The 21373-nt window shown below is 42.0% G+C and overlaps 1 protein-coding gene across 13 annotated transcripts in view; it reads right to left on the reverse strand.

Moving 5' to 3' along the window:
- LOC100552254 (zinc finger protein RFP) overlaps nucleotides 1-19206 on the reverse strand; it is a 30358-nt gene extending 11152 nt beyond the window's left edge. For 2 of the 13 annotated variants that reach the window (XM_062969485.1, XM_062969482.1), the window contains exons 1-3: nucleotides 7431-8694; nucleotides 5400-5464; nucleotides 1433-1861 (exon numbers count right to left, since the gene is read on the reverse strand). In XM_062969485.1, the coding sequence (XP_062825555.1) occupies nucleotides 1433-1849 (417 nt within the window). In that variant the 5' untranslated portion in view covers nucleotides 1850-1861; nucleotides 5400-5464; nucleotides 7431-8694. The other 11 variants (XM_062969487.1, XM_062969492.1, XM_062969486.1 and 8 more) reach the window with 11 other exon arrangements.
- Nucleotides 19207-21373: the final 2167 nt, after the last annotated feature.

Below are 21373 nucleotides of genomic sequence, written 5' to 3' on the forward strand. Positions count from 1 at the left end.
ATCATAATTTGGGTTCATAGTGTGCTCTGGGTGTAGGTGAACCATAACTCCTATAAACGCCTCCGAAAACCTTCAGTATTTTTTGTTGGTCCTGGGGGTTCTGTGTGCCAAGTGAGTTCCAGGTCCATCATTGGTAGAGTTCAGAGTGCTCTTAGAAGTGTGGTCTAGATTCATTGTCTAGTGGGGTTCATAGTACTGTGTCTTGATGCAGGGAGAACTACAACTTCCATCCTGTGGAGTCAGTCCAACCCCCTACAGAATGTTCAGTTGCTGATCAATTCCTCTGTTTGCTGTGTGTCATAGGAAACGTTTAAGAAAGAGGCAGTGGGCAGGGTCATGCAAATTCCACAACAATGCAGAGAGAAAGGAACATTGGGAGGTCTCTTTCATTGAGGAAAAACAGAAAATCAAGGAGGAGATTGTCCCCGTATGAAAGACTTCACTTCAGATGGCATTTGTGGAGGACATTGGCAGGGCTCTTGGAGATGTTCATGGTGCTCTCTATAACCTGAAATGTCCTTTAAATGTCCATGAGTGTCTCCTGCTTAGTGGGAGCTATAGCTGTTTGTGGAGGTGGGACTCTGTCTGTGTAAGCAGACATCCCTGCCATTTACACACATATACATTTTCACTTTTATTATGTGTATAGATTTATTATGTGTATAGCTATATAGATATAGATAATGTGTATAGATAGAAGACAGACAATAGAAGATTGTGTTTTTGTGTGCAATACCTATTACTTGACAAAACCATCCCCACATCTATGAGACCCCACTGAGATGCCTACAGAATTTCATCATAGCACAAGTGAGCATACAGCATTGTGTACATACATACACATAGATAAGCGGTAGATGTAGATATACTGTATATGGAAATAAAACCAGAGTTCTGCTCTAATATCAAGGAATATTTAGTCTGTTCATATGCTCAAGGCACCCAAAGCTGGGTTTCCATGGCTGAGTAAGGATTCAAAACCTGGTCGACTATACTATAGTTCTAATCTGATGCTCACACTGATACACGAAACTAGCTCTAATATTATAGTGGTTATGGAAGTATGCCTTCAAGTTATACTGACAACCCTGTAGAATTATTACATTTTTTTCTTGTGATTTCTTTTTCCAATTTATTATTACTGCAATTTCTTCCATTTCTCACAGCAGCAGCACATTTGGCTTTCATACAGTATTCAAAGGTGGCCATGGAGGAAAAGAAAATGAATCCCACAAAATAATTTAACTGCTATGGTTCCATGCTATGGTATCCTGTGAGTAGTAGTTTGGTGAGGCAGGAGCATTATTGGGCAGAGAAGGCTGAAGACCTTGTAAAACTACAACTCCTGGGTTCAACAGCATGGAACCATGGCAGATAAAGTGCTGCCAAACTGCATTTGTTCTACATTTTTCATGTGGGTGGGATTTCCAACCTTGTACTCTTGGAAGGCTTCTTCCAGGGGAATCACGTTGTGGCCTCGGTGCTCCTTGGCTCTGTCGCAGACCGTGCAGATGGGGGCCTCGTCCTCTCGGCAGAAGAGCTTCAGGGGCTCCTGGTGCATTTTGCAAGCATCTCTCCTCCCTTCTTTCTTCTTCCTTCCTTCCTGGAGTTTCTTCACTAGTTCTGCCACATTGGCCAGCTGCCTATTGGGCCTGAGGGTCCTCTGGGGAATCATTTCTCTGCATTGGGGGCAGGAAGCCTCTGGGCCAGGCTCCCCCCAGCACTTGGCCAGGCAGCTGCTGCAGAAATTGTGCCCACAGTCTATGGTCACTGGGTCTTTGAAGAAATCCAGGCAAAGGGGACAAGTAGCCTCCTCGCAGAGCCCTTTGGCTGGACCCTCCGCTTCCATGGCTGCCTACGTCTGAGCCAGGAAAGAAAAAAGGCAGGTAAGTTTGGATTCTTAGTTCTGGGTGTTTGAATTTTAAGTAAGAGGTGGAACCTGGCTGTGGGGCAGCCCCAGAGCAAATGCTGGAAGGAGCCTTAAAGGCACCAGATCCCGCCTGGTCTTGGAAGCTAAGAAGTCGGCCTTGGTTGATGTTTGGATGGGAGGTCAATAAGGGATCCCTCATGCTGTGGACTGCATTTCAGAGGAAGGAACTCAAATAGCCACCTCTGGGTATTTCTTGCCTCAGAAAACCCTATGAAATCCATGGAGTTTCCAAATCAAATTCCATTAGTTCTTGGAAAATACAGTGTTCCCTCACTTTTCATGGGGGTTAGGTTCCAGGTTCAAATCCTGGGAGCGGAATGAGCTCCCGCTGTTAGCCCCAGATCCTGCCAACCTATTGATATGAGATCAATAGGTACCGCTCCGGTGGGAAGGTAACTGCGCGCCATGCAGTCATGCCGGCCACATGACCTTGGATGTGTCTATGGACAACGCCGGCTCTTTGGCTTAGAAATGGAGATGAGCACCAACCCCCAGAGTTGGTCACGACTGGACTTAACTTCAGGGGAAACCTTTACCTTTACCTAGGTTCCAGGACCACCCGCAATAAGTGAAAATCTGTGAAGTAGGGACACTGTTTATTTTAATATTTATAAATTATTTTAGTAGTTATACACTATTTTAAGTCTTTATCAACCAATCGTGTGTTGATAAATCACCTCCTTCTCCTCCCGTTGCTGCTTGGGCTTTTTCTCTCCCTTTGGCTTTTCCTTCCACCCTTCCTTAGGCTGTAAATAGTAATTTTTATGATTTATAATAGTGTTTTAGAGTTTATTGAAAAACCACGAGACAGTGAATCCGTGAAAAGTGAACCGCAAATTAGTGAGGGAACACTGTACAGCAATCAGAGTTGGCACTGGTTGGTAGATGGGAGAGCAACAGGGAAAAACTAGTATTGTATGCTGTATTTCAGAGGAAGGCCTGCAAAAAGTCACTTCTGAGAATTCCTTGTCTAAAACACCATTTCTTTATTTCATGTCAAAAGCATTGCATAAATAGGTATAAAACTGATAAAGTAGAGGGAGCACAAACGGATAAATAATTTAAGACCAAAAACAGGCAACAGTGACCACATTGTCTGCAGCAAACAGTTCTTCCTCTGTGCATGAGACAGGGCGTTGTTGGTAAGCATACATATGAGTTGTTTGTTCTGCTCCAGTCATACAAGGTGGAGGATTCTTTTAGGAAGTGCCATTTTGCCAGGATGTCTTTTAATTTGCCACTCTGCTTCTGAGTCTGTTCAGGGACTTCCAAGTTGCCCATTCTAGGTTTTCCCCTGGAAGCAGACCCTCATGGCTGGCCATCCAGTTGGGGTTTCCTGGTTTAGCTGCCCAGAGGGATACTGCTGGGGGAATATTAAGAGGAGTGTTGGTTCTCATGAAGCTTTTCCTTGATTTGAGTCTACTGGGAGGACACTGTAATAGATGGCTTTCATGGTGTTCAACCTCTCACAGTTAACTTCCCGTCGCACATCAGGAGGGGCAGTGCCAGCTAGCTTATAGAGTAGACATGGGCAAACCTTGGCCCTCCAGATGTTTGGGACTTCAACTCCCACCATCCCTAACAGCCTAAGACCCCTTTCTTTCCCCCCTCAACCACTTAAGTGCCCGAGGTCCAAAGTGCTCTTTGATTGCAAGTGAACTATAAATCCCAGTACCTACAATGGCTATAAATCAAGGTGAATTCCCCTCAAACCTCTCTAGTATTTTTCTTTGGTCATGGGGGTTCTGTGTGCCAAATGTGGTCCAGGTCCATTGCCAGTGGGGGTCACTTGCTCTGACTCGATGCAAGGTGAACTACAACTTCCATCATGTGGAGTCAATTCCCCAAACTCCTCCATTATGTTTAGTTGCTCATTAGTTCTGCTCTGTCTGTTGTGCAGGCAGAGTTGAAAAGGGTAGGAAAGGGTTAAGGGAGAGGCAGTGGACGGGATCATGCAAATTCCATACCAATGGAGAGACTAAGAAACACTGGGATGTCTTTGGTAGAGGAAACACATAAAATCTAGGATAAAATTGTCCCCGAATGAAAACATTCCTTGGGTCGTGGGCAATATGGTGTTTGGGGAAGGCATTGGCAGGCGTTGGTCGAAATGTTCATGGCGCTTGTTATAACCTGAAATGTCATTGGAGGGAGGGCTTTTGGTGGCTCCTCCGCACTGTGGGTTAAAGCTGTTCACTGGAAGTGGGCACCCCAGCCACACACACACACACACTTTCACTTTTATTATGTGTATAAATAAATTATATAATATATTGGAATTAGTTTTTAGGAGCATTTTAACAATACCATTTACTTTGTAAAACCAAATGTTAACAGGTTGTTTTCAATTACTGTAAGCTGAGAGGATGGTGGGGTTCAGGCCTAAGAAGTAAATATCCATAAAAACAAAAACTCAGAATAGAAAACCATTTTCAAAGAAGTTTATAATATAATTACATGACTTAAGATCAGGTAAATAAAAACCAAGGGCAGTGATCAAGATAAACAGAAAAGAAGATAAACAGGAAGTTATGGGAATAAAGATATTAACTCAAGCAAGTACAATTTGGTGGCAATGCTGTAAAGTAACCATGCCCTTTATATCAAAACATTGCAACTGTTACTTGTTTCAGTATACACATCATTCTCTTTATTGCAAAAGAGAAGCTATATTTTCTCCTTCTTTGGTTTTATTTTTTTTCAAACCCAGTGGAGGGCCCTGTGCCTTTTAAAACATCATGAGGCAAAAATAAAAAAGAAGATGGGGATGTTCAATGTATCTGGTAAGCCAAGCTCTCAAATGGTTAACCTCCTTCAACTTCTTTTGAGGGAAAGGGGTTTTTAAAAAAGAAAAGAAAAAAGAAAAGAATCTATAATCAAAGGGGCCTCCTTGCCCTACCTCTTCTTATTTGCATTTTGCAGATAAAAGATTCTCAGCCCTCATGATTGAGAAATGGAAGCCCCTTGGAGCTCCCCTTTGATGGGACACTGGATGTGGGTTGGTTCTCCCCAATGATTAGCACTTTAGGTATCCAGTGCTGGGTATGAAGAAAAAGGGTCGGATTTCCTCACCAGAGAATGATATTGAACTAAAAGCATAGATGAATTCTTTGGAATTAGGATCAAAAAATTCCACCCGACCCTCTTCATAATCCAAGACAACAGATATCTTACTGATATTCTTTGTTAAATAAAAAGGGTCTATTTTAGTTGAAATTACAACTTCAAAACTGACCTTGTTATATGGTTTAATTCCTACAGCCCAGACTGAGCCATCTGTAACTGGGTTAATACTTTCCTTCTTTCTGACAGAATCTTTGGAGATCCCAACAGCCCAGTAATCTGTGAAAACTTCTACTTCCCAATAATATCTTCCAGAAGTGAATCTCTGATGACCCAACACAAAGGACTCCTGGCAAATTGTATAAATGTTATCATATGAATATGAAGTATATTTTAACATTCTCACATTTTTCTTGTCTTGAGACAGAATAAGCCTGGAACATGCTGTCTCTGGGTCCAAAATTACATTCACTACAAAGAAAAGGAAGGAACGATAAATATACGACCCACCTACTGCATTCATTGGTTTCCCTTTCACAAGGGTGGATGACTAATGGATTAGATTAATATAGTCAGTCTTGGAATCCGTAAGTCCCCTTGTGCTACCACATGGCCTACGTACAGCAGAAATGCAATACCAAATTGTGCTGGAGGACTTACGAGATCCCTAGAGGGAACATTTATCTAGGAATAAATAGGTTCTCCAGAGTGATTCTATGGTCCACTTCCAACAGAAGTAGACCACAGTTGCACTGAAGAACCCACAGATCCCTATGTGAATAAAATAGCATTTGTAAGGTTTGTTCATATTCATATTTTCCTATTTTCACAAGTGTCTTGCACTCCTAACTCCCACGAAAGCGGAAGATGACTGTATAGGGTTAGGCTGTATATGAATCCCTACTGGGTCCAAGCATTATATGAGAAGCCTGTGGGGAATCCAGAGGCAGGGCATGGGTGCAACAACATTCTGTGGCAAAGGAACCATTCCCTCCCTGCCATTCAACAATTTGACATTTGGCCACTTTACAAGTCACCCCTAAACCCAGGTCATTTGTGACCATATCAAAACGCAATACTCTTAAGACAGATCCCTAAGGAATGTCACTACTCACATCCTTCCAGTGTTCAAATACAGTCTCTCCTCCACATTTGCGAATTTTGCAGATTTGATTAATATGTTCTTTCTAGGAATCTCTTGTGTCAAACTGCATTCATTCTACAGTGTAGTAGATCCACGGCAGAACTGACATTCCATTTCCAAACTGTTCTGCTCCATGAACATTATTACTGGCATTCTACCTGAGAGATCTGGTGGCTGAAGGACAAGGCAATTTCGAATCACACATTTCACCTCCACATCACACAAGCTCTCACCTGTAGGCCAGACCTCCTCCACCCTTCCCAGATCATTGGAACCATTTTCTTTAATCTGAAAAACTGGACAAAGGACCAAAGGCTTTTCTTTAGCCATGGCCAGGAGAAACTGGTTTCGTCAATGGTCACCAATTCTGGGAAATGAAGTCCAAAATACTCCGAAGACCAGAGTTTGGGCAACACTGAAGGAGGTTTGACACCACTTTAAATATCCTGGCTCAATTATATGGAATCATGGCAGTTGTAATTTCACATGGTTTTTCCACCAAAAGTGATGGTGACTCACCAAACTACAATTCCCATGATTCCATAGCCTTGAGCCATGGCAGTGGTGCCAAACTGCATTAATTCTCCAGTATAGATGCACCTAGAGAGGCTGGATAAGCACCAACCTAACTATCTTTCTGCAAGCAGGATTGTTTTATTTTAGAAGCCCTCCAAAAATTGAATTGCAGGGGGAAGCAGACCATTATGCAGGGGGAAATGGAACATTTATAATGCGCTGGACTTTTCTTTGTTGTTACTATTTGTACCAGTGTATGTTTTTAATGGGCTTCATCTTTGTTGCTGATTTAGTTGTGTTGGTTGAAAGGCACGATTATTTGTATTACTGTTATTATTGCAGGCGCTTACCTCTGTTTAGGTCTTGTCTGAGAATCTGTTAGGAGGGAAAGGTGATAATTGTGTGACATGGAACTGAAATGTGTGATTCGAAATTGCCTTGTTCTTCAGATACCAGATCTCTTAAGTAGAATGCAAGTAACAATGTTCATGGAGCAGACATAAAGTATGCAGAACAGTTTGGAAATGAAAATGTAAGTTCTGGGGTGCATCTACTACATTGAGGAATGAATGCAGTTTGATGTCAGAGATTCCTAGAGAGAACATATTAATCATATTAAATTATAATTTGATAATCTGACCGATGTACCAATACAATGAGAAAAACATTCTAAAAATACATAAAATACTTTTTTTTTAAAAACTCCTAAAAGCAATCTAGGGACAGCTTGAACATGACCCTCTGTCAGTACCCTCCCTGGTTGTTTCAGAAATTTACCTTTCTTTGGGGCTTGAATGCAAGAATCTGTTATAAGGAGAGAAAAGTGACAAAATGATAAATCAGATTGCCAAACAGCAACACAGCTATCTTATACCAAGCAAATCCTGAAAGTAATTCATCACCATCACCATCATCATTATTATATATATTTATACCTGCTTTTTCTCTCCAGAAGAGGACTCAAAGTGGCTTAACATAAAAGCATCAGCACACCCATTTAAATATACACAAATATGCGAACATTAAACAGGATTAAATATAAACAATATTAAATTCAATATGACAGCGTATAATTTGATTCCCCCCCCTCAAATAGTGGCTTTCTTTTGAAGCTCCCTTGAACCTGCTCAATCAAACATGATGTGGCCTGGCCTGCTCCACTGAGCAAAGGATGCAGACAGCACAGTGATAAATGGTGCCTGCCACATGACCTCCAAATCACTTTTTTTGGCTATTCACTTTTAGACAGGATTGATTGCCTTGGGCCCAATCAAAATTGACCATTTATTGCAGTTTTAAGCAAGCTTAAAACTGCAATAAATGATCAATGTTGATTGGGCAAGCTTAAAACTGCAGCTTGCCTCAATGTAAGCCACATTACAAAGCAAAAGTGGCTCTGTTGAATATGAATCACTGTGCTGACACATGTGCATTCTGCTCTGGGATATTTTTTGAAACACATTTTTGTTGGCAGTTGAGCCATGGATCCTGGAACCAGTTTGAGGCCAGTTTGTGTCATCACCATCAGGCCCTTGACTCGATTCCAGTATGTACAACAAAACCACTTTCTTCAATACCAGTTTGAAATGACCTAAACAGTCAGTGTAGATGTGTCCTTGATCCTGAAAATAACAATTGCTTCCCAACAGAAGGGGAGATTCCACCTTGTTGTAAAGGGTTGCTCATAAGGAACACTTTTGCGGGGTCTTTTACCCCTCACTCCAATAATTGTGGAGGGCTGACTCATATGTGTCTCCTATATTCCTTCCTAATTGTACACTTTACTTCGGTCTACTCTGTCATTTTGGGGTTTATACTTTTTGTAAGTCACCTTGAGGTTTCTACTGGAAAACAAAATGAAAACTCAATATGTATAACATTAAGTATAACATTAACATTAATAATAAAACATTTTCCCATTAAACTCAGCATTATAACTAGGATTATCATGAAATTTTGACTTCCATAATTCCCCTTCCAGGGTTAGCAGACAAATCTCCCCAATGCCTTAATTCAGGTAAATTCTCTTTCTGTCTGAGAACATTACCTGTGTTGACAGTTTGCTCCCAAACAGCCTTGATCAGACCTTCCTCCAGACCTTCTATTGCACAGAGAAGAAAAGAAAAGAAACAATTATTGCAGTCATTTTCTGGACAAAAGCATACTCTCAGAACTTACACAAAATTCTTCTTATAAATGCAGACAAATTTGATGGCAATCAAACAATTAAAAATCAAAACATTATAAAAGGTGAAACAAAACTTCAAAATAAATAATTTAAAATGTCCTTTTTACTAGCAAAGGAAGAGATAGCAGTATTGAATATTTATACTCCACATTTTTTCATTAAAAAATACCATTGTGGTATAGATGGACTCTGTTTGCTGTGTCTGCATCATCACAGTTCCTACTGTTTCACATTGATAATTATCTGTTTGTATTGTTATTATCTACTCAACTTCCATAGGACCCATAATGGAACATCAAAATTATGCTACAGAAAATTATTATTATGAGTATTATTATTAGGAGGGAGCAAGCTTGTTTTCTACTGCCCTGCAGACTAGGACGCGGAACAACGGCTTCAAACTACAGGAAAGGAGATTCCACCTGAACATCAGGAAGAACTTCCTCACTGTGAGGGCTGTTCGGCAGTGGAACTCTCTCCCCCGGACTGTGGTGGAGGCTCCTTCTTTGGAGGCTTTTAAACAGAGGCTGGATGGCCATCTGTCGGGGGTGCTTTGAATGCGATTTCCTGCTTCTTGGCAGAGAGTTGGACTGGATGGCCCATGAGGTCTCTTCCAACTCTACTCTTCTATTCTAGTATTTATATTCCGCTTCTTCTCTCCCAATGGAGACACAAAGCGGTTAATACTAAAATCATACAAATTAAATACCAAGGCATACAAGTTAAAATGGAATTAATTGCAAGACTTCTTAAAAATACACAGCTGAAGCCATTCAAAGAATATAAAAACCTGCCAAAAAAAATACACAGCATGCCCTGACTACCCCGTTTCCCCAAAAATAAGACAGTGTCTTATATTATTTTTTACTCCTAAAGACATGCTAGGTCTTACTTTCAGGGGATGTCTTATTTCGCTCTCTTCTCCACCAAGGAAGATGCGTGAGGTGTGAAGGAGGAGGGAAAGGTGAGTGCCTTTCCCTCCTCTCCTTCGTCTTCCTCAGCGAAAGAGGAAAGAGCAGTTGCCGCCGGTGAAGGTGAAGGAGGGATTCTCCTTTGCCTTCCCGGGCAGGGAAGGGGGCCGTCGCCGCTGGGGAAGGGGAAGGGGAAGGAGGGCTTCTCCATCGCCTTCCGGGCAGCAACAGCCCTCTTTCTTGCCTGGGATGGTGAAGGGGGAGCCCTCCTTCACCTCCCCAGGTGGGAAAGGGTGCTGTCGCCGCTGGGGAAGGGGAAGGAGGGCTTCTCCTTTGTCTTCCCGGGCAGGGAAGGGGGTTGTCGTCACTATGGAAGGCAAAGGAGGCTCCTCCATTGCTTTCCTGGGCGGGAGAGGAGGCCGTCACTCCTCTCCTCCTTCGCATTCCCGGGCGGGAAAGGGGGCCATCGCCACTGGGGAAGGCGAAGGAGGGTGCCTCCTTTATCTTACCGTCGCAGCCGGGGAAGGCACACCTTCCCTTCTCCTTCTTTGGCTCCCTCTTCCTAGGTCTTACTTTTGGGGGGTGTCTTATATTTGGCCAATCCCCCATACCTCTACTAGGTCTTATTTTATGGGGATGTCTTATTTTCGGGGAAACACGGTAGATCTTAAAAACTTCCTTTGTTATATTTTTGAAGAAATTATACCATTCTTTGTACCTTTGTAGGACTCTGTGGCTTTTTGTAAAGCAGAGATCTTCTGAGAGGTCATTTTGAGTCTCTCATTCAAATTTGGAGAAGCATCAGGCACGTATCCCCCTAAATTCTTCTCACATCTGGAAGTGAACATGGTGAAGTTTAAGGAAAATTAACCAAACCTCCGTTTCCATCCGTCTTTTAGCAATACCAGACATTAGACTAGGGTAAATTCTGGAATGATGCCCCAATCTGCCTTTTCACAGTTTGAGGTCTTTTGAATAAAGATCTTATTTATTAATTTCAAACATTAGTTGCCCTTATACTGCTTAGTTGTCATGGTGACTTACAAAAAAATGCAAATGAACTCCAAAGCCCAGAACAGAATACAAAACATAAATGAAAAACAGCAAGCAACTTAACAGAGAAATATGCTCTAGAAAAAATTAGTAAGAATGCAGCATAGCAGCAAAAATGCAAGAAGTCCTGAGCAAATAAACAAGTCTTTCCCTGGCACTGAAAGGATAAGAAATCAATTTCTGTTCATTTTAAGAAAAAAACAGTAACATCTGAAACACAGGAAGCAAAACTGACATTGGGTTATTCTCCTATTTCTCAGGAGGTTCTCGGCTTCTGTTTGTTGGAACAGGATGAACATGTAAGAAAAGACTGGGGGGGCTAAAGGAAATTTTACAAATACACTCCAATGTGACTGAACTTCTCCCTGAAATAGCAGTTGAAACCAAAAGTGAGTAGAGAAACTGTCATATCCATACCTGACAAAGGAATTTCTGATGTCCTAAAAGAGAAGAGAGAAATAGGTCACTCACAGATTTAATAAACATACTTTTGTTCTCACCTGAGGGCCTGTCTACATAGGCTCAACAACCCACACTTAGTGTGTTAAGTTGCTCCTGGCTGTCTTCATGACATCTGGGGACATTTGGTCCTTATTGTGGGAAGAAACAGGTTATGCAGTTTATCCCTGCATTAAGGGAATACTCCAGTTTTGCTGAAATTTTGGAGCAAACTTGCATTTAGGGCACAACTTGGAGAGCAAGACCGGGTCAGATACGAATTAGTTCACTTTCAATTTTGTCTGCTGCCACCACTCCATTTTTCCCGTGGTCATTCCTCTTTCTCTGGTTGTGTAGACAACTGTGTTGATGCCAGCACAGGATGCTCATGGTGGACAGAAGCAGAACTTTGGGGCCAGCTGGCGATGGCAATAAGGCAACAGTTTTGGCCCAACTGAACCATGTAGACTCCAACCCATCACTGCTGCAGGTTGAGATACTATCTACAACAGTGGTGTCAAACTGATGGCCTTCAAAGTGTTTTGGACTTCAGCTCCAAGAATTCCTGGCCATTGGACAAGCTGGCTAGGGCTTCTGGGAGTTGGAGGCCCAAACATCTGAAGGGTCACAAGTTTTACACCTCTGACCTACAAGATGAGTATGGATTATTTCTGCTCTGGATTGGCTGCACAGAAAAAGGCAAGTGGTGATGAGCTCTTTGTTGGATATTTGTTAGTTGGACCGTTAAATATCACCTATATATTATCTTAAAATTTCTTTTAAATCTTAGCAAAGTAAGTTTTAAACCTTTTCTCCACATTGTAGGGTTTAGATATTAGGGTTGTGCAATTTGGGTAAACTGCAATCCATTTTGGTATCCTGGATTTTGGTGGAGGTCCAGATCCATTTTTACATAGTCTCCTGAATTCGAGAGGACAGAAATCCGTTTTCGACCCTGGAACCCGAAAGATTAGTTTTCAATCCGGCCCATTATCAGCAAAAGGGGGGGGGGGACTTCCCAGGTTTAAGGCAAGGGCTTAAGAAATCCTGTTTCCTTCAATCCTTTCCTTTATGTCTTTAGAGGAGATCTGGGTTTAGGGCAACCGGCTTAAGAAACCACCCTTTCTGGAATCCTTCCCCTTCTAGCTGCTGCCTCCCTCCCTGCACTCCACATGTAACTGAAAGAAACTGTAAGCAGCCAGTTTTCGACAGCCACGGTTCTATTGTGGCCCGAAAAAAAATGGCAGCAGAGCCTATGTAGTTACGTGTATCCAAACTAGCTGAAGACAGAGCCCTAGTGATTAGTACATGAATAATAAAATGGAATCTGGAATTTACGTTGGATTTGATTAAAATAAATATCCTATATACCTATGTTTAAGTCTAGAAATTTTAGTTAAGACATCAACCCAAAAAGCTTGGCTCAACTTGTCCATGGGTCATTGCAAATACTGGACCTTAACTCATATATAAAAAGGAACCATCTCCTTTTCTGAGTAGAAGGGGAAAGGGGGACAATTTACTCCATCACAAGAGGCACTAAAAGAAAACCTTTTCTCTTTAGCCAAGAGGGAGTTAAAGGAATGCCCTATATGCTCTTGTATAAGTTGAGGTCAGGTTTTGGGGCCAAAATTATGGATGATATGAACCATGGATAAGTCAAGGTTCATTTCCCCACAAAGGGGAAAGCACCAGTGCCAACTCACATATTTCTGATGGTCTTAGGGACCCCTTTGGCAGAGAAGGCTGAAGATCCCTCTGCTTGTCTTTCTCTTCTTTTTAGGAAACAATGGTGCAGGTTATTACCTGTAATGCCCTAAATGCTTTGGACCCAACCTATCTCTGAGAGACCGCATCCTAAATTTGTGCTGGATTTGGTCCAGATCCATTGTTGTTTAGGTTCACAGTGCTGTCCAGATGTAGGTGAACTATATCTCCCCTAATTCACTGTAAATTCCTCTCAAATCCCTCCAGTATTTTCTGTTGGTCATTGGAGTTTTGTGTGCCAAGATTGGTTCAATTCAATCGTTGGTGGAGTTCAGAATGCTCTTTGATTGTAGGTTAACTATAAATCCCAGCAACTACAATTCCCAAATGACAAAATCAACCCCCCCCCACACACACACACACAAGCCCAACAGTATTTAAATTTGGGCATATCAGGCATTCGTGCCAAATTTGGTCCAATGAATGGAAATACATCCTGCATATCAGTTATTTACATTACAATTCATAACAGTACCAAATTAGAGTTATGAAGTAGAGACGACCATAATTTTATGGTTGGGGGTCACCACAGCATGAGGAACTGTATTAAGGGGTCGCAGCATTAAGAAGGTTGAGAACTACTGGAATAGAGGGAATCGGAGTTTCCAAGGATTCATTTAATTTCAAGACCTGGAAGGAATCTGTGTGTCAAACCTCACCTGCAGGAAGTCGCTGGCTGGCTGCAGACACTTCTCTTCCATCTCTGTGATCAGCAAACTGAGTTGGGAAATCTCTTCAGTGAGTTTGGCGAGGGTTTTGTCTTGCTTTTTCTCCATCTCTTTCTCCAGATCTTCCAACTGAGTTAAGCAGAAATGCTGTTTCTCCTCAAGAAATCTCTGCATTCCCTCAAAGAGGGATTTGATCTTCATCTTCTCTAGGTCTAACTGTGTCTGAGGAAAAATATATCCAGAGTAAAGGAAGGGCCACAGTAGAAGGGTGCAACTACACTGTAAATGTAATAAAGTTTGACACCATTTTAAATGCCATGGCTTAATGATATGAAATCTTGGGAGCTACAGTTTCCATTTTAATGGACTGCTCATAAAAGTCTGGACATGTACAACTGTGATGTTTCCTCAGTGGTACAGTACTTAGAGCAGGAAAACTGAGGCTGTAACAGAATCTTCTGAAGGATGTCCAATCTAAGAAAAAACATTCCACATTGAAGGAGTGGATTGAGTGGCTGCCTTTTAATAAACACAGTCTCACCACATCAGTCCCAAGAACAATTGTCTACCTGATAGTCTTTCCTTCTTAATTCTTGAACATATTGCTGGTCCTTAAACTCTTCCCTCTTTTTCCTTAGAGATTCCAGATGAAACTTGATTTTTTCCTATAAAATAGGGGAAAAAGTTATACTTTCTTAAGAGCTCTGTCAGTGGAGTAAATGGAGAACATACAGACACTTAATCACTGTACAAAGGGTTCAGAGTGGTCCATCTGAATTATTAGTCACTTTTGAATGAAGAGCATGGGACATAGGTTGGCCCTAAACATTTGTGGGTTTGACTTCTGTGGATTTGATTATTTGTGGGTCCAATTAAAGCATTCTCTCAATTTCCTAAAGAGGTGTTTCTTAAGTTTAAAAAACACGGGAGGTTTTAATTAGAGTTCCCCCATTTTTGAAGAGGTTCTGCATCTCTCAACATAGCAAATATGGAGGGATGGCTTCATATACGGTAAAACAAAACCTTATTACTTGACAAACCCATCCCAAATCTATGAGACCCCACTGAGAGGCATACAGTATTCCATCATGGCACAGGGGAGCATACAGCATTGCCTTCATACATACACAAAAGAGATAGATGTAGATATACTGTATATGGAAATAAAACCAGAGTTCTGTTCTAACATCAAGGAATATTTAGACCATTCTTATGCACAAGGCACCCAAAGCTGAGTTTCCATGGCTGAGTAAGGCTTCAAACCCTGGTCACTTATACTTCTAATTTGACACTCACACTGTTACTTGAAACTAGCTCTAATATTATGACTATTGCTGTGTGCCTTCAAGTCATTCTGACAACCCTGTGGCATTATTACATTTTTTTTCTTGGCAAGCTTTGTTCAGAGGGGGTTGCCTTTGCCATCCTCTGAAGCCAAGAAAGTGTAACTTGCCTCAAGGTCACATAGTTTATTTCCATGCTCCAGTGAGGTCTTCAGAGTTGGCACACAAAGCGCGATTCCACATTGGCTCAAGGTCACCGTAAAATCATAAAAAGAACCAGACTGGACCAGAATAACAGACCACCTCGATAAATAGTCTGCTCACGTGGAGCATGACTTCCATAGTTAAACCATGTGTCATTTGGAGAATTACTTTCTTACATGGTTTTTATTTATTCATTTATTTACTTACAGTACAGTGGAATCAGGGCGGATTACAATGCACATATATATGGCAAACATTCAGTGCCATCAGACGAACACAAACAGTATAGGCACACACAGAGGCAAATTAACATTTCCAGCTTCATGAGGGTATGCTCGATTCCGGCCACAAGGGGAGCTGTTGCTTCACCGTCCACTAGTGACACCGAGTACTGTACTTCCTCATTCCTTTCCCATGCTGCTGGCCCACAACAGTAATCTCCTATCACTCAGATTCCCAAACAATATGGCCCAGGAGGGAAAGTTTATGTCTCCATTCTTCATGCCTTGCATAATTTTATAGCCATCATTCCAGATTTGCAGATTTATTTATTTTTATCCCACCTTTCTCTAAGATAGGAACTCACTAGGGTTAACTTTTGTGGATCTGATTATTTGCAGATTTGATAACATGGTGTCTTGAGGAATCTCAAGGTCCTCCAATGCAAGTTGATATTCAACCTCCTGAGGCTGACCATAGTTTTTCTGGAGGACTAGTTTTAAGGGATTCATAGCAAAGTGTTCTGTCTGATTAAAAAAATTATTTGTGGTTTCCCCATTTTTGCAGGGTTCCTATGCTAACTGTAGTGTACTCGGAGACTGGACTATAGAGGCAGTCCCCGACATACAAAAGAATAATAAACTTTATTTGTATCCTGCCACCATCTCCCCAAAGGGACTCAGGGCGGATTACAAAAGCATCATGAGGTACAGCATACAATATAAAATGGTACATGAATATAAAACAGTATCATAAAATTATAGAGATTATTAATTTAAAAATATAATAGCACCCACAGTCAACACATATAACATAAGATGAAAATGGCAACATTTATTTATGTATTTATTTACAGTATTTATATTCCACCCTTCTCACCCCGAAGGGGACTCAGGGTGGATCACATTGCACATATAAGGCAAACATTCAATGGCACAACATAGAACAGAGACAGAGACAGATGCAGGCACGGGTGGGCCTCGAACTCATTGTTCTGAGTGATTTGTTGCAGCCGGCTGCTAACCAGCCTGCGCCACAGCCTGGCCTAGAAACACACAATTTAGAAACACAGAACATCTGTTCATAACTAAAGTGCCAACGTGGAGGGCGGGGGCTAATCTAATCTCCTTTAGAAGGGTATTCCAGAGCCGGGGAGCCACCACAGAGTTGTCCGCACCAACCACACTTGAAATGGTAGTGGGGCCAAGAGAAGGGCCTCTCCACCTATCTTAAAGCCTGTGCTGGTTCATAGAAAGAGATGCGGTCTCTCAGAGATAGGTTGGGCCCAAAGCATTTAGGGCATTACAGGTAATAACCTGCACCTTGAATTGAGCCAGGAAACTCAGCCAGTGGAGCTGGTGTGGTATGTTCCCTAATGCTAGCTCCAGTTACTTATCTGGCAGCCAAACTTTGCACTAGCTGCAGTTTCCAAATTGTCTTCAAGGGCAACCCCACATAGAGTGCTTTACAGTAGTCCATTTTGGCCAATGGTGACCAAGTTTGGTGGCTTTTTGAGGTACAGTCGCAGCTGGTGTACAAGTTTTACCTGTGCAAAGACCCTCCCGACCACCGTCGATGAAGAGTTCAGGAGGACTCTCAGACTGTGGACCTGTGTCCTCAGGGGGAGTTTAACCCAATTGAGCACAGGCTGCCACCCTATACCCCGATCTATATTGTCTGGATTAAGTCTCAGTTTGTTGGCCCTCTTCAAGTCCATTACAGCTGTCAGGCAGTGGTCCAGAATCTGGGGAGCTTCCTTGGAATGAGGTGGAAAAGAATAGTAGAGCTGCCTGTAATAGAGTTGTGTGTAACAGAGGTGGCACAAACATCTGACTTACAAATGACTCATAGTTAAGAACAGGGTGAGACAACAGGAAATGCGAGAAATCTATCCCTTGGAAGGGAAATTCACTCCTGAGAGTGTTTTCATGGAGAAAAGGTGTTTCCACTGAAACTTTCCATAACAAGACAAATTTTTCAAAGTTCAATTCTCACAGGGACAGAAAGTGTGGTGCAATCTTCTGAACAGCAAAACAAACCAAAGTGGAGTTAACTCTTCCCTATGCTATCCAAAGCTTGTGTGTCTCTCTGTGTGTATGGCTGGAGTCCCACTTTTTAAAATTACCTGTTCTGATTTACATTTAATTTAAGAACAAACTTACAGAACCTATTTTGTTCATAACTTGGGGACTGTCTGTATACAGTGCTCTCATCAAGTGAGCAGCTCCAGATATAGGGCCCTTCCACACAGCCCTATATCCCACAATATCAAGGCAGAAAACCCACAATATCTGCTTTGAACTGGGTTATCTTGAGTCCACACTGCCATATATTTCAGGTCAAAGAAGATAATGTGGGAATTTCTGCCTTGATATAGGGCTGTGTGGAAAGACTTTTCCTACTAGTTACTTAGGCCCCTTCTATACTGCCATATAAAATTCAGATTATCATCTTTACTACAGTGCCATATAATCCAGTTCAAATCGGGATTTTAATGGCAGTGTAGAAGGGCCTGTAGTCTCTAGCTTTGTAAGTATGTTTCAGATGAAGTGAGAACTCTGTACCCAGGATCTCAGCCACAACTATGCCACAATTTTATATAAGGCAACACTGTATCATACTGAAAGATTTATTATGAATTCTTTTTCCAATGTACAGTAAAGTCTCACTTATCCAAGCTAAACAGGCCAGCAGAAGCTTGGATAAGTGAATATCTTGGATAATAAGGAGGGATTAAGGAAAAGCCCATTAAACATCAAATTAGGTTATGATTTTACAAATTAAGCACGAAAACATCATGTTATACAACAAATTTGACAGAAAAAGTAGTTCAATACGCAGTAATATTATGTTGTAATTACTGTATTTACGAATTTAGCCCAAAATATCATGATATATTGAAAACATTGACTACAAAAATGGCTTAGATAATCCAGATGCTTGGATAAGTGAGGCTTGGATAAGTGAGACTCTACTGTATTATTATTGCAATTTCTTTTTCTCACAGCAGCAGCACATTTGGCCATCATATGTATTCCAAGGAAACCATGCAGGAAAACAAAAAGAGAAAGAGAATTGACAAAATTCAACTCCTAGAGCTGCATCTACACAGCAGAATGAATGCAGATTGACACCACTTTAACTGCCATGGCTCAATGCTATGGTATCCTGTGAGTTGTAGTTTGGTGAAGCAGGAGCATTATTGGGCAGAGAAGGCAGAAGACCTTGTAAAACTGCAATTCCTGGGTTCAACAGCATGGAGCCAAGGCAGATAAAGTGGTGCCAAGCTGCCTTCGTTCTACATTTTTCATGTGGCTGGGATTCCCAACCTTGTACTCTTGGAAGGCTTCTTCCAGGGGAATCACGTTGTGGCCTCGGTGCTCCTTGGCTCTGTCGCAGACCGTGCAGATGGGGGCCTCGTCCTCTCGGCAGAAGAGCTTCAGGGGCTCCTGGTGCATTTTGCAAGCATCTCTCCGCCCTTCTTCCTTCTTTCTTCCTTCCTGGAGTTTCTGCACCAGTTCTGCCATGTTGGCCAGCTGCCTGTTGGGCCTGAGGGTCCTCTGGGGAATCTTTTCTCTGCATTGGGGGCAGGAAGCCTCTGGGCCAGGCTCCCCCCAGTACTTGGCCAGGCAACTTCTGCAGAAATTGTGCCCACAGTCTATGATCACTGGGTCTTTGAAGAAGTCCAGGCAAAGGGGGCAAGTAGCCTCCTCGCAGAGCCCTTTGGCTGGACCCTCCGCTTCCATGGCTGCCTTCCTCTGAACCAGGAAAGTAAACAGGCAGAGAAGTTTCGATTCTCTGTTCTGGGTGTTTGCTTTCCAAGAAGCAGAGGCGGAGCCTGGCTTTGGCGCAGCCCCAGAGCAAATGCTGGAAGGATCCTTAAAGGCACCAGATCCCGCCTATTCTTCGAAGCTAAGCAGGGTCGGCCCTGGTTGATGCTTGGATGGGAGGTTGACAAGGGATCCCTCATGCTGTGGGCTGCATTTCAGAGGAAGGAACTCAAATAGCCACCCTTGGAGTATTTCTTGCCTCAGAAAACCCTATGAAATCCATGGAGTTTCCGAATCAAATTGCATTCGTTCTTGAAAAATACAGCAATCAGAGTTGGCACTGGTTGGTAGATAGATGGGAGAGCAACAGTGTTGTAGGCTGTGTTTCAGAGGAAGGCACGCAAAAAATCACTTCTGAATATTCCTTGTCTAAGAAAACACTATGAAATCAGTGGGATCTCCGAAGACCCCATTGCAGCAAATCCAGTCTCATCTAGTAATAATAGTAGTAGTAATAGTAGTAGTAATAATAATAATAATAATTTTGTGGAAAAGTTTCTTTTCCAGTTGTGGAAAAGAAAAAGGTTTGGATCATTGACGTTGCCCTCCCAGGTGACAGTCGCATTGACAAAAAACAACAAGAAAAACTCAGCCGCTATCAGGACCTCAAGATTGAACTTCAAAGACTCTGGCAGAAACCAGTGCAGGTGGTCCCGGTGGTAATCAGCGCATTGGGTGCCGTGCCAAAAGATCTCAGCCGGCATTTGGAAACAATAGACATTGACAAAATCACGATCTGCCAACTGCAAAAGGCCACCCTACTGGGATCTGCACGCATCATCCGAAAATACATCACAGTCCTAGACACTTGGGCAGTGTTCGACTTGTGATTTTGTGATACGAAATCCAGCATGTTTGCTGTGTCATAAAATAATAATAATAATAATAATAATAGGGCCATCTCCATAATCAGATACACTGCTGAAATTGTGAGCTGGATTATCTGGACAGAAAAACAAGAAAACTGATGACAAAAAGGAGATGAGACTTCTGCAGGTGAAACAAACAGTAGAAGAAGATAAACATGCACTGGCAGATTATACGAAAGGTAGTCAGAAACCAACATTGATGCAAGTCAATAATAGAAAACTGCTTAAAGTGCAAAAGACAAAGAGTGAATACCGTAAAAATACAATACAGAGCAGAAGAGAAAACTGGCAAAAGAAGGCTCTCCATGAAATCAAATTGATTTTCTGCTCTTGCATCCCATCCAGTTTGCAAAGTTGTCTTCCCCTCATGGATATGACAAAGTCTCCTAACAGACTAGCTGTAAGACTCAGGCTCCGAAGAATCCAGTGCATTTTAAGCAATTTTCCAAACCCCTGGGTAAGCCTCCAAACCTGAAAATCGATTCAGTAAGTATATGTTGATACTTGATACATTATTAGTAATCTGATATATGGCATTTTAATAACTAACAGGACCTGAGTAAAATTGGGGAGATCCCTTTCTGAGTCACAGGGCAAATATTTCTTACTCAAACCAATCTCAGGATTGTTGTGAATAAAAGTTGTAAAAGATAAGCTGTATGATCATGTTCCAGAAGCATTATCTCCTGACGTTTTGCCGACATCTATGGCAGGCATCCTGAGGTTGTGAGGTCTGTTGGAAGGTCCAGGGTGTGGAAAAGAGCTATTGCCTGTTTGAGGAAACTATGAATGTTGCAATTGGCCACCTTGATTAGCATTGAATAGCCTTGCAGCTTCAAAGCCTGGCTCTTTCCTGCCTGAGAGAATCCTTTGTTGGAAGGTGTTCGCTGGCCCTGATTGTTTCCTGTCTGGAATTTCCATGATTTCTGAGTGTTGTTCTTTATTTACTGTCCTGATTTTAGAGATTTTTAATACTGGTAGCCAGATTTTTTTCCCATTTTCATAGTTTCCTCCTTCCTGTTGAAATTGTCCACATGCTTGTAGATTTCAGTGGCTTGTCTGTGCAGTCTGACCTGGTGGCTGTTAGAGTGGTCCAGCATTTCTGTGTTCTCAAATAATAACATTCCATAGATGTATAATTTCCAACAGACCTCAGAACCTCTGAAGATGCCTGCCATAGATGTGGGCAAAATGTCAGGAGTAATGCTTCTGGAACATGGCCACACAGCTTGGAATACTCACAACAACCCAGTGATTCGGCCATGAAAGCCTTCGACAACACATTAAAAG

The sequence above is a fragment of the Anolis carolinensis genome, chromosome 2 (assembly GCF_035594765.1).
Source record: "Anolis carolinensis isolate JA03-04 chromosome 2, rAnoCar3.1.pri, whole genome shotgun sequence".
Lineage (NCBI taxonomy): Eukaryota > Metazoa > Chordata > Lepidosauria > Squamata > Dactyloidae > Anolis > Anolis carolinensis.